The sequence below is a fragment of the Schistocerca cancellata genome, chromosome 3 (assembly GCF_023864275.1).
Source record: "Schistocerca cancellata isolate TAMUIC-IGC-003103 chromosome 3, iqSchCanc2.1, whole genome shotgun sequence".
Taxonomy (NCBI): Eukaryota; Metazoa; Arthropoda; class Insecta; order Orthoptera; family Acrididae; genus Schistocerca; species Schistocerca cancellata.
The window spans coordinates 188,193,665-188,206,902 of NC_064628.1; the positions used below are offsets into that span (position 1 = coordinate 188,193,665).

General features: G+C 46.9%; 1 protein-coding gene across 1 annotated transcript in view; it reads left to right on the forward strand.

Moving 5' to 3' along the window:
• Window positions 1-310: 310 nt before the first annotated feature.
• LOC126174808 (venom carboxylesterase-6-like) overlaps window positions 311-13,238 on the forward strand; it is a 190,412-nt gene continuing 177,484 nt past the window's right edge. Inside the window, exon 1 of the mRNA XM_049921183.1 lies at window positions 311-368. Coding sequence (XP_049777140.1) covers window positions 351-368 — 18 coding nt within the window. The 5' untranslated portion in view covers window positions 311-350. The remainder of the gene's footprint in view (window positions 369-13,238) is intronic.

The following is a 13,238-nucleotide window of genomic DNA, read 5'->3' on the forward strand; positions in this document are numbered from 1 at the left end:
ATTGAGTCTTCTTTCTTTTTACTTTTTTTTTTTCATTGGTTCCTACTTTACTTTTAATGTTAGGTTGGTATATCAACCTGAGCGTTTACATATTAGTGTTTATTTTATTTTTATACTTTATTTGCTAGATTGCCTTTATTGTTAGTTTCTTTTAAGGTGTATGATTTTGCTAATACTTCATATTTTCCTTTGCTGTACTGACATGCGGCCTCTGTTATGGGTCATATGTCGCCAGCTGGGGCGGCTTTCCGGCTTTCTCTGGCCACAGACGAGACGACTCAGCCCTAGAAAAAACGGCGACGAAGGGGAAAGCCCGACAACAGCTTCCGTCGATCGCGAACGGCTGGAGTATGCTGTCAGTGGCAGTGGTGCGTGGATCAGTTTTAAGCGAGGAGGCGGCAGGCGCCGCCCCTGCCTGACATGTGCATCAGGCCGTCTGCAGCTGGCGAGCAGACAAACTTGGCTTTCAAACAGTGTTTCCACTTGCGATTTTTGATTTTACCCTAGATTTTTTCGGAATTATCCCTAAAACACCATAAATATCTCAAAATCTCTAGATTTAGGGCAAGTAATTATAAAAAGAAACAACGTATTATTCCGCGTCTTCAGTAATTTAAAATACCTACAATACGCTTTAAAAAAACAGTCATAAATTACAGGATCAGAAGCTGAAACATTACTGTTACACTTTTTCGCTACATTTAGCATGGCACCATTGGTCCCTAAAACTGAGCAGTTGTTTTGTAGGATTCCCATTTTTGTATGAAGTTACCTGTTAAGGACTTCCTTGTTCAGACTGTTTCTTTTGCCTGTTTTTACATTTCGTGAAAACTGAATAATCCTTCTCCCTCAGTATTTGAGGTTGGAACTGCTAAAAAAAATGAAATAACAGCTTCCGGGTTTCCGTAAATAAAATTACCACCGTGATCTTTTAAGCTTAGAACCTTATTCCAATAAATTTCAGTTGCCAATTTTACTAATTTCTTCCTCACCTGCAACCTCAGCTTGATGTCTCCATTCGTCTGATTTTTGTATGTTCTTTTTTGTCATCAAAAGATAGAAATGGCTGTTCATATTTTTCACAGACTGTTTCTCCTGGTTTCGTGATACTTGTGGATAACACTGTTACTACAACTGGTGTAATCGGTCAACTTCTCATGTAATAACAATTAGTGTAATAAGACTTCAGTTCCGGTGTCACCCTTGGGTTTGAGGGAATCCCCTTTAAGAAATCAGTTGAATCATAAAGTAATACATCGAGTGGTGTATTCTTCAAATATTAGGGTTACTCCTTAAGTTCTATTTTACTCCAAATTTCCTTAAACCCCTGTCATAATAAAATAGCTGTAAATCACACGTGATGTAAGACGTTTCGCCCTAAAAAGGGAGAAAATCCCTAAAAGTGGAAACAGTGCTTCCAAGGTGCCGTGGCGCCAGAAAGGGCTGCATGTAGGGCCGCCCAGGCTGTGGAGGAGGAGAAGGAAGAGAAGACTTACCGCCAACTGCGGAAACTGTGTGCGGCACTTAGGGCGCAGTTCCAGCGCAGTCACTGTAACCGAGTGTATCTTTAATAACGAACTGCTGGGACTGAAACTTACCACAGGATTTTATTTATACACTTCAGTTACCTTTTACATACGAAGATGATCTGCAAAAATCGTGCCATCTTTCTGTTGCTATCCCTGTATAGAGTGAATCTTCTTACTGCAAATATCTTCTAATTCCTCAGTAATACTTGACTTTGACGAATAATTTGCAAGGTTCTGCAAGTCGTCAGCGTGTTCACAGGTTCAGAGTTAAGAGTTTGGCTGGGTCAGTTGTACTCGGCAGCAAATGCAGCAACAAATTTCATGTCTGTTTATCTGTGGATGTGTTCCAGGCATCATTTGGGTGATCTCGTCAGTCTGGAAGGCACAATGGATCAACAAAAGTACGCATCCATCCTTGGGAACTGCGTCCACCACGCAGTTTGTTTTTTCCTTGGCACGTTGTCATCTGCTAGCAGGAGAATGCAACGTGTCAGCTCATAGTGTACGGGCATGTCCAAGAGCGTCATGGTAACTACCACACTGGTCTGGCCATCAGACTCCTCGGATTTACCCGATCGATTATATGTGGTGCCACACTTACTGGGCTGATTACGCCATGGATAGTCAACCGAGAAAGCTAGCGCCGCTGGTCTACAGCGAAATCAAGTTACTTCCTGTCCTCGCCCATAAGAATAACATAGGTGGAAGTGAGATAAAACTTGAATTTAGTGCTCCGGGGCTCTAGTTAAATTTATATAGAGGCTTTCCTAACAGGCGTTGAAGTCTCCAAAATCACAAAATGAAATACCACCATCTTAAAGATAATAGACAATCAAATACATACCTATAAAGATATACTTTAAATTAAAAATTAGCACTTAAAGCGATAAACAAGTAAAAAATAAACTACTTAAAGTCATAATCAAAAGAATATAACTAAAGGCCCTACTCGATTTTAGTGCGGTGGGGCTCTTGTTAAAACTAGGAGCCCCGCGCCGCAGGGTACCCCCTGGAGGTGGGTGGTGGGAACCGCGGCGACTCTAGTTTTAACAAGTCACCGCGAGCACTAAATTCAAACGCCAGACCGGAAGTCCGTTCTAGATACCCTGTCTGGCTATATAAGTGATGTTATCAGTAAGACGGCGTCAGTCGTCGTGATGCCGCGCGTGGATTACGAGAAGATACAGAAATGATATAGCATTTACCCACCCCTGTGGCTGGCAGCTAAATTTCTGCACCGAATAAGGATTACAACAGCACCAGCTAGTGGCAAACGGTTCACAAAAAGTGAAATGACGGTGCTACATGACATTTACTAGCTATGTTCTTGTAGCCGAGGTACGAATGTATAAGAAGTTAAACCATTTCAAATCAGACAAGCAGTCTTTTATATTAAAAAATAGGCGTACCTGTAGAATGAGCGAGGGAGCGTTGTCACCTAGTGACATTTGTATTGAAAGAGTAGCGGGACAGGTACTTTGAGAGCTGGTTTTCTTGGATACAAGGATCCTTAAGTGGAAGGCATCGAAGACTACACAGAGAGCATGCCTCCCTATAGGAGGAGATTTAGGCGTTCGTGCCTTCCTGTTAATAAGGCATTAGATGATGTTGAAATTACTACATCGTCATGTCTTGGAGATCAAGTGATCCTTCAGGGCCCGTCTACGTTTTGCGGAGGTGTTTTGAACTTTACTGTTACGAATAGTACAGCACCACAGCATGGTAATGGCTGGATAACTGTTGCTATTGTACGGTACGATGGTAGTACCGTTAAGGTTGTTTCTAGATTGGAGGCTTTCAATAACAGAGATGTTATTGCTTTTCGTACATTTCAAGTTTGTGAGGTGTTCAATAGGGACATCGGAACATCTTATTTTACTAGAACATGGCTTTTGTTTTGAGGACTCGCAATCATCGCAAAATAAATGAACAAGAAGGTGTTTGCCTTTGGGTTTGTCTGGACTCGACATGGCACTACATATTTCAGAACCTCACTGATTCTCTACTTGCACGTCTGTGCTGCAACTGGTGGCTATTCAGACTATTGACACGTCGCCACATTAATGTGACTGGACTGTCTAATAATATAATACTGAAGAATTGTTTTGTTTGTGATCTACGGCGTTGAGGACCGTGAAATACAAAACTAAGTTGTGAACAGTGAGACTGCATGCCATTTAAATGCAGTACGTTCGAAATTTCCCCCTCCTCATGCTCAGACATCGTGCCATAGCGTTGGGGAATCGTGCATCCACGCTGAGCACTATGGCACCTGTGCCACAGCACAGATCGCGACGTGAGTTCTTGGAAGCCACTTATGTAGAAGTTGGATAGAACGCTGGGGATGTTATGGCTCCCACTACAGTCAACAAAGAGGCAGTGTAATAATAATTAAGTGGTGAAGTCTCCCAATAGGACTAAAGTTACTTGTTACTTACCCATAAGTTTAACCCACTTAACGTGTACTGTTAACCCACTTACTTGTTCATAAGCTACTCCAGTAATCAAACAGGGGAATCGCAAACTACAGTTGAACATGGAATCCAGACCACGTGTCGTTTCTGACGAATCTTCACATCACTGAGAGATGAAACCTAGGTTAATGGTAGCCTAAAAATATTCGATGAACCGACTGGGATTCGGTCTCACGACATTTTTCTCCATGTATGTGGTTTACCTCCAGCCAACAAGGCTCTGGAGTCAGCTGTATTCAGGGTAGTCCATTGATAGTGACCGGGCCAAACATCTCACGAAATAAGCATCAAACGAAAAAACTACAAAGAACGAAACTCGTCTAGCTTGAAGGGGGAAACCAGATGGCGCTATGGTTGGCCCGCTAAATGGCGCTGCCATAGGTCAAACGGATATCAACTGCGTTTTTTTAAAATAGGAACCCCCATTTTTTATTATATATTCGTGTAGTACGTAAAGAAATATGAATGTTTTAATTGCACCACTTTTATCGCTTTGTGATAGATGGCGCATTCCGCCAGTGCGGACGGTATTTACTTCGTGATACATTAAACGTATTAAAATGGACCGTTTACCAATTGCGGAAAAGGTCGATATCGTATTGATGTATGGGTATTGTGATCAAAATGCCCAACGGGCGTGTGCTATGTACGCTGCTCGGTATCCTGGACATCAACCAAGTGTCCGGACTGTTCGCCGGATAGTTACGTTATTTAATGAAACAGGAAGTGTTCAGCCACGTGTGAAACGTCAACAACGACCTGTAACAAATGATGATGCCCAAGTAGGTGTTTCAGCTGCTGTCGCGGCTAGTCCGCACATCAGTAGCAGACAAACTGCGCGAGAATCGGGAATCTCATAAACGTCGGTGTTGGGAATGCTACATCAACATCGATTGCACCCGTACCATATTTCTATGCAGCAGGAATTGCATAGCGACGACTGTGAACGCCGCGACGATGACAGATTGTTTGCAAGCGTTCCACACTACTGGAAATTGAAATAAGAACACCGTCAATTCATTGTCCCAGGAAGGGGAAACTTTATTGACACATTCCTGGGGTCAGATACATCACATGATCACACTGACAGAACCACAGGCACATAGACACAGGCAACAGAGCTTGCACTATGTCGGCACTAGTACAGTGTATATCCACCTTTCGCAGCAATGCAGGCTGCTATTCTCCCATGGAGACGATCGTAGAGATGCTGGATGTAGTCCTGTGGAACGGCTTGCCATGCCATTTCCACCTGGCGCCTCAGTTGGACCAGCGTTCGTGCTGGACGTGCAGACCGCGTGAGACGACGCTTCATCCAGTCCCAAACATGCTCAATGGGGGACAGATCCGGAGATCTTGCTGGCCAGGGTAGTTGACTTACACCTTCTAGAGCACGTTGGGTGGCACGGGATACATGCGGACGTGCATTGTCCTGTTGGAACAGCAAGTTCCCTTGCCGGTCTAGGAATGGTAGAACGATGGGTTCGATGACGGTTTGGATGTACCGTGCACTATCCAGTGTCCCCTCGACGATCACCAGTGGTGTACGGCCAGTGTACGAGATCGCTCCCCACACCATGATGCCGGGTGTTGGCCCTGTGTGCCTCGGTCGTATGCAGTCCCGATTGTGGCGCTCACCTGCACGGCGCCAAACACGCATACGACCATCATTGGCACCAAGGCAGAAGCGACTCTCATCGCTGAAGACGACACGTCTCCATTCGTCCCTCCATTCACGCCTGTCGCGACACCACTGGAGGCGGGCTGCACGATGTTGGGGCGTGAGCGGAAGACGGCCTAACGGTGTGCGGGACCGTAGCCCAGCTTTATGGAGACGGTTGCGAATGGTCCTCGCCGATACCCCAGGAGCAACAGTGTCCCTAATTTGCTGGGAAGTGGCGGTGCGGTCTCCTACGGCACTGCGTAGGATCCTACGGTCTTGGCGTGCATCCGTCCGTCGCTGCGGTCCGGTCCCAGGTCGACGGGCACGTGCACCTTCCGCCGACCACCCGGCCTCCCGCATGCCCACTATACGCCCTCGCTCAAAGTCCGTCAACTGCACATACGGTTCACGTCCACGCTGTCGCGGCATGCTACCAGTGTTAAAGACTGCGATGGAGCTCCGTATGCCACGGCAAACTGGCTGACACTGACGGCGGCGGTGCACAAATGCTGCGCAGCTAGCGCCATTCGACGGCCAACACCGCGGTTCCTGGTGTGTCCGCTGTGCCGTGCGTGTGATCATTGCTTGTACAGCCCTCTCGCAGTGTCCGGAGCAAGTATGGTGGGTCTGACACACCGGTGTCAATGTGTTCTTTTTTCCATTTCCAGGAGTGTATTTAGCGACGAAGCGTCATTCAACAACAGCGGTAACGTAAATCGGCATAATATGAGCTATTGGGCAACGGAAAATCCACGATGGCTGCGACATGCGGAACATCAACGACCTTGGCGGGTTAGTGTATGGGGCGGTATTATGGAAGGAAGGATAATTGTCCCCATTTTATGGATGGCAATCTAAATGGTGCAATGTATGCTGATTTCCTACGTAATGTTCTACCGATGTTATTGCAAGATGTTTCACTGGATGGCGAAGTACTTCCAACATGATGCATGTCCGGCACATAGCTCGCGTGCGGTTGAAGTGGTATTGAATGTCATATTTCATGACAGGTGGTTTGGTCGTCGAAGCACCATACCATGGCCCGCACGTTCACCGGATCTGACGTCCACGGATTTCTTTCTGTGGGGAAAGCTGAAGGATATTTGCTATCGTGATCCACCGACAACGCCTGACAACATGCGTCAGCGCATTGTCAATGGATGTGTAAACATTACGGAAGGCGAACTACTCGCTGTTGAGAGGAGCCTCGTTACACGTATTGCGAAACGCATTGAGGTTGACGGACATCATTTTGAGCATTTATTGCATTAATGTGGTATTTACAGGTAATCACGCTGTAACAGCATGCTTTCTCACAAATGATAAGTTCACAAAGGTACATGTATCACATTGGAACAACCGAAATAAAATGTTCAAACGTACCTACGTTCTGTATTTTAATTAAAAAAAAAACTACCTGTTACCAACTGTTCGTCTAAAATTGTGAGCCATTTTTTTGTGACTATTACCGCGCCATCTATCACAAAGCGAAAAAAGTGGTCCAACAAAAACATTCATATTTCTTTACGTACTACACGAATATACTCTCCTGGAAATGGAAAAAAGAACACATTGACACCGGTGTGTCAGACCCACCATACTTGCTCCGGACACTGCGAGAGGGCTGTACAAGCAATGATCACACGCACGGCACAGCGGAAACACAAGGAACCGCGGTGTTGGCCGTCGAATGGCGCTAGCTGCGCAGCATTTGTGCACCGCCGCCGCCAGTGTCAGCCAGTTTGCCGTGGCATACGGAGCTCCATCGCAGTCTTTAACACTGGTAGCATGCCGCGACAGCGTGGACGTGAAGCGTATGTGCAGTTGACGGACTTTGAGCGAGGGCGTATAGTGGGCATGCGGGAGGCCGGGTGGACGTACCGCCGAATTGCTCAACACGTGGGGCGTGAGGTCTCCACAGTACATCCATGTTGTCGCCAGTGGTCGGCGGAAGGTGCACGTGCCCGTCGACCTGGGACCGGACCGCAGCGACGCACGGATGCACGCCAAGACCGTAGGATGCTACGCAGTGCCGTAGGGGACCGCACCGCCACTTCCCAGCAAATTAAGGACACTGTTGCTCCTGGGGTATCGGCGAGGACCATTCGCAACCGTCTCCATGAAGCTGGGCTACGGTCCCGCACACCGTTAGGCCGTCTTCCGCTCACGCCCCAACATCGTGCAGCCCGCCTCCAGTGGTGTCGCGACAGGCGTGAATGGAGGGACGAATGGAGACGTGTCGTCTTCAACGATGAGAGTCGCTTCTGCCTTGGTGCCAATGATGGTCGTATGCGTGTTTGGCGCCGTGCAGGTGAGCGCCACAATCAGGACTGCATACGACCGAGGCACACAGGGCCAACACCCGGCATCATGGTGTGGGGAGCGATCTCGTACACTGGCCGTACACCACTGGTGATCGTCGAGGGGACACTGAATAGTGCACGGTACATCCAAACCGTCATCGAACCCATCGTTCTACCATTCCTAGACCGGCAAGGGAACTTGCTGTTCCAACAGGACAATGCACGTCCGCATGTATCCCGTGCCACCCAACGTGCTCTAGAAGGTGTAAGTCAACTACCCTGGCCAGCAAGATCTCCGGATCTGTCCCCCATTGAGCATGTTTGGGACTGGATGAAGCGTCGTCTCACGCGGTCTGCACGTCCAGCACGAACGCTGGTCCAACTGAGGCGCCAGGTGGAAATGGCATGGCAAGCCGTTCCACAGGACAACATCCAGCATCTCTACGATCGTCTCCATGGGAGAATAGCAGCCTGCATTGCTGCGAAAGGTGGATATACACTGTACTAGTGCCGACATTGTGCATGCTCTGGCCCGCATCTCGTGGTCGTGCGGTAGCGTTCTCGCTTCCCACGCCCGGGTTCCCGGGTTCGATTCCCGGCGGGGTCAGGGATTTTCTCTGCCTCGTGATGGCTGGGTGTTGTGTGCTGTCCTTAGGTTAGTTAGGTTTAAGTAGTTCTAAGTTCTAGGGGACTTATGACCACAGCAGTTGAGTCCCATAGTGCTCAGATCCATTTTGCATGCTCTGTTGCCTGTGTCTATGTGCCTGTGGTTCTGTCAGTGTGATCATGTGATGTATCTGACCTCAGGAATGTGTCAATAAAGTTTCCCCTTCCTGGGACATTGAATTCACGGTGTTCTTATTTCAATTTCCAGGAGTGTATAATAAAAAATGGGGGTTCCTATTTAAAAAAACGCAGTTGATATCCGTTTGGTTAAAATGGCTCTGAGCACAATGGGGCTTAACTTCTGAGGTCATCAGTCCCCCTAGAACTTAGAACTAGTTAAACCTAACTAACCTAAGGATAGCACACACATCCATGCCCGAGACAGGATTCGAACCTGTGACCGTAGCGGTCGTGCGGTTCCAGACTGTAGCGCCTAAAACCGCTCGGCCACCCCTGCCGGCGATGTCCGTTTGACATATGGCGGCGCTATCTAGTGGGCCAACTATAGCGCCATCTGGTTTCCTCCTACAAGCTAGACAAGTTTCGTTTGAAGCTTATTTCGTGAGATATTTGGCCCGGTCACGATCAGTGGACCACCCTGTATATCCTGTGCATTCCTCCCTGTCTATTTATCTTTTCGTAATGGCAGCGAAGAAGATCAACAAAATTACACCAGCCCGAATATAATTGTGCACCCGTATCACAGGCTATGTAATCTGAAGATACGAGGAATCGGACTGGGTGATAAGAGTCCGTAACTCAGCAGTGCGAACACGGCCTGATAAGAGCGGGCGCGACCGGTCGCGGAACAGAGCGACAATGGCTGCGGTGTGGCGCGCTTCTTTGACCGCTGTGACAGCGCTGCTGCTGCTGCTGGAGTCGTGTGTGGGTGGCGGAGCGCCCGTGGTGCGGACTCGCCAGGGCACCGTCAGGGGGACTGCCCACCTGTCCAGCAGTGGGCGCCACACGCTGGCCTTCTACAACATCCCCTTCGCAAAGCCGCCCGTTGGGCCATTGCGGTTTAAGGTGAGCCTCATACCGGTACGACACAGTGCTGAACCTGCCAAGGAAGATGATACAATTTTATAACTTTTTACAGTTTTTCTGCTTCTAAGTTTACGTTATCTAGAACAGTCTCCTACTTAAAAAAAGAACACTTATTACACGACAAAGTGAACTGAAGAGCTGCTAAGGGTAGAACCAATGCCGTGTTTACGCTCTAGTGATATTCGATCAAGTGGGGTGCTGTCGCATGGGTACTGCTGGGCTATGCATGTTTGTTTTGTTGGAATAAGATCCAAATTAATGTAAATAAAGTATTTTGTTGTGGTTCGTTCGGTACATGTAATTGTAGTAAGTGTACATGGCATTTATTGCCACATACGTACACTGAAGGGGCCAGAGAAACTGGTACACATGCGTAATATCGTGTAGGCCCCCGCGAGCATGCAGAAGTGCCGCAACACGACGTAGCATGGACTCGACTAAAGTCTGAAGCAGTGCTGGAAGGGATTGACACCATGAACCCTGCAGGGCTGTCCATAAATCCGTTAGAGCACGACGGGATGGAGATCTCTTCTGAGCAGCACGTTGCAAGGCACCCCAGACATGCTCAATAATGTTCGTGTCTGGGGAGTGGGTGGCCAGTGGAAATGTTCAAACTCAGAGGAGTGTTCCTGGAGCCTCTCTGTAGCAATTCTGGACGTGTGGGGTGTTGAATTGACCTGTTGAATTTGGCAAGTCCTTCGGAATGCGCAGTGCGTGTGATCAGACGGGATGCTTACGTACGTATCACCTGTCAGAGTCGTATCTAGACATGCCAGGAGTCTTATGTCACTTCAACTTCACACGTTCCAAACCATTACAGAGTCTCCACCAGCTTGAACAGTCCCCTGCTGACAGACAGGGTCCATCGATTCATGATCGATTCATGAGGTTGTTTCCATATCCGTGCACGTCCATCCGCTCGATACAATTCGAAACGAGACTCGTTCGACCAGGCAACATGTTTCCAGTCATCAAGAGTCCAATCTCGGCCCAGGCGAGGCGTAAAGCTTTGTGTCATGCAGTCATCAAGGGTACATGAGTGGGTCTTAGGCTTCGAAAGCCCATATCGACGATGTTTCGTTGAATGGTTCGCACGTTGACACTTTTTGATGGCCCAGCATTGAAATCTGCAGCAATTTGAGGAAGGGTTTCACTTCCGTCACGTTGAAGGATTCTCCTCAGTCGTCGTTGGTCTGGCCACAGCAATGTCGGAGATTTTATGTTTTACCAGATTCACCGTACACTCTTGATGAAATGGTCGTACGGGAAAATCCCCACATCATGGCTACCTCGGAGATGTCTATACCAATTACTTTGGCGTTTCAGCGTACTGTCACTTGTAATCGTGAATGTAAAAGAAATAATACTTAACAACGGTGTCAGAACCGGTGTGACCCATACTGATTGTAATAACTTAAGGTTGATCCAGTTGGTTAATATCGCAATCTTTGGGTATACCGGAAAGTATAATCTTGAACAAGTAGAAAATTCACACCGTGATAAACGGAACCAAAGGTACCGTATACAGACAATACTGCGATATTTTCTAATAATGGAACGATTTCGTGTGTGTTATATACACTGAAGTGACAAAAGTCACTGGATACCTGTTAATATCGTGTTGGACCTCCTTTTGCAAAGAGTAATGCAGAAACTCTACGTGGCAAGCATTCAAAAAGTCGTTGGAGGGCTCCGGCAGAAATACTGAGCCACGCTGACTCTGTAGCTGTCCATAAGTGCGAAAGCGTTGCCGGTGATGGTTTTTGTTCACAGACTGACCTCTTGCTTATGTCCCATGGGATTCATGTCGGGCGATCTGGGTGGCCAAATCATTCGTTCATATTGTCCAGAATATTCTTCAAACCAATCGAACAGTTGTAGCGCAGCAACACGAGGCATCCTCATCTATAAAAATTCGATCGCTGTTTGTAAACAAGAATCAGTGGCTCAAATGGCTCTGAGCACTATGGGACATCTGAGGCCATCAGTCCCCTAGACTTAGAAGTACTTAAACCTAACTAACCTAAGGACATCACACACATCCATGCCCAAGGCAGGATTCGAAGCTGCGACCGTAGCGTTCGCGCGTTTCCGGACTGAAGCGCCTAGAAACACTCGAACATATCGGTCGGCTTCATCAGTGGATGCAGCTGATCTCCTAGTAGCCGAACATAACCATTTCCAGTCAATGAGCGGTTCATCTATACACAGTCCTCACCATTATAAAGCCACCAACAGTTTGCACGTAGCCGTGATGACAACTTGGGTCCACGACTTCACGAGGTCTGCACCACACTCGAACCCTACCATCGGCTCTTACCAGCTGAAATCGAGACTCATCTAGCCAGGCCAAGTTTTCCAGCCTTCTAGGGTCCGACCGATATGATCTCGAGCCCAGGAGAGGTGTTGCAAGCGACGTCGTGCTATCAGCAAAGGCACTCCTGTCGGTCGTCTGCTCTCATGGCTCATTAACACCAAATTCTGCCGCGCTGTACAAGCGGATACCATCGTTGACTTCTATTGTTACTTCACATATTATTGCTTGTCTCTTACCACTGACTACTCAAACGCCTCTGCTCGAGGCCCTCAAATGAAGGTGTTCGGAAACTGCATTGTCCGTGAAATTTGATATCTCTGCATATTCTGAACACTGTAGATCTCAGGATACTGAATTCCCTAACGACTTTCGGAGTGGAGTGATGTTCCATGCTTCTAGCCCCAACAACCATTTCGCATTCTAAATCTATTAATTCCCAACGTGTGCTCATAATCATGCGAAAACATTTCACATGAATCGCCTGAGTACAAACTACAGCTCCGCCAATGCACCACCTTTTTACACATTGTGTATGCGATACTACCGCCATCTGTATATGTGCATATCGCTATCCCATGACGTTTGTTACCTCAGTGTATGCGCTATAGTCTGCTCTCTCTTTAACCCATAACTTTAATCTTTCAACATTAAGACACACAAAGGCAGAAATTGGGTTACTAACTAAGCAAGGAATAGACAGAAGTGAATTTATTACAACACACTTGACTACTGCAATTACAAACAGTATATTTGAAATAATAGGTAAATGAAAAATATGGCTTCATTTTAATTTACTTTTTAACCTGATATTCAGTCTAGGCGATTTTATAGAACGACAAGAAAAAATTAAACGTAAAGCTATATTAAAGAATAATCGTTAAGAGTGAAAGAAATGAAAAATCATAAGGTTATGTTTAGACTCACGGAAGGTGATGAAACCGCGGATCCAATTTCGCGGTTAATAAAATTCACAACAGCGACCTACAGTCTCGAGGTATTCCTCCGAATAAACACCAACTTAGGTAACTGCAGCATAGTCTGTATACATGTGTTAAGGTCGAGATATATTTGTCCTTGTTCGAGAACTTTGGCTTTATGTGGCTAACGAGGTTTCCCACTAGCCCTTCAATGCTTTTAAGATATTTCGGTACTCTAGAATCGACTTACAGGAAAGCTACAAAGTCAACAACAACGACACATGTCAGGATGACAGATCAGAGAAACAGTTATTCTTTGAAC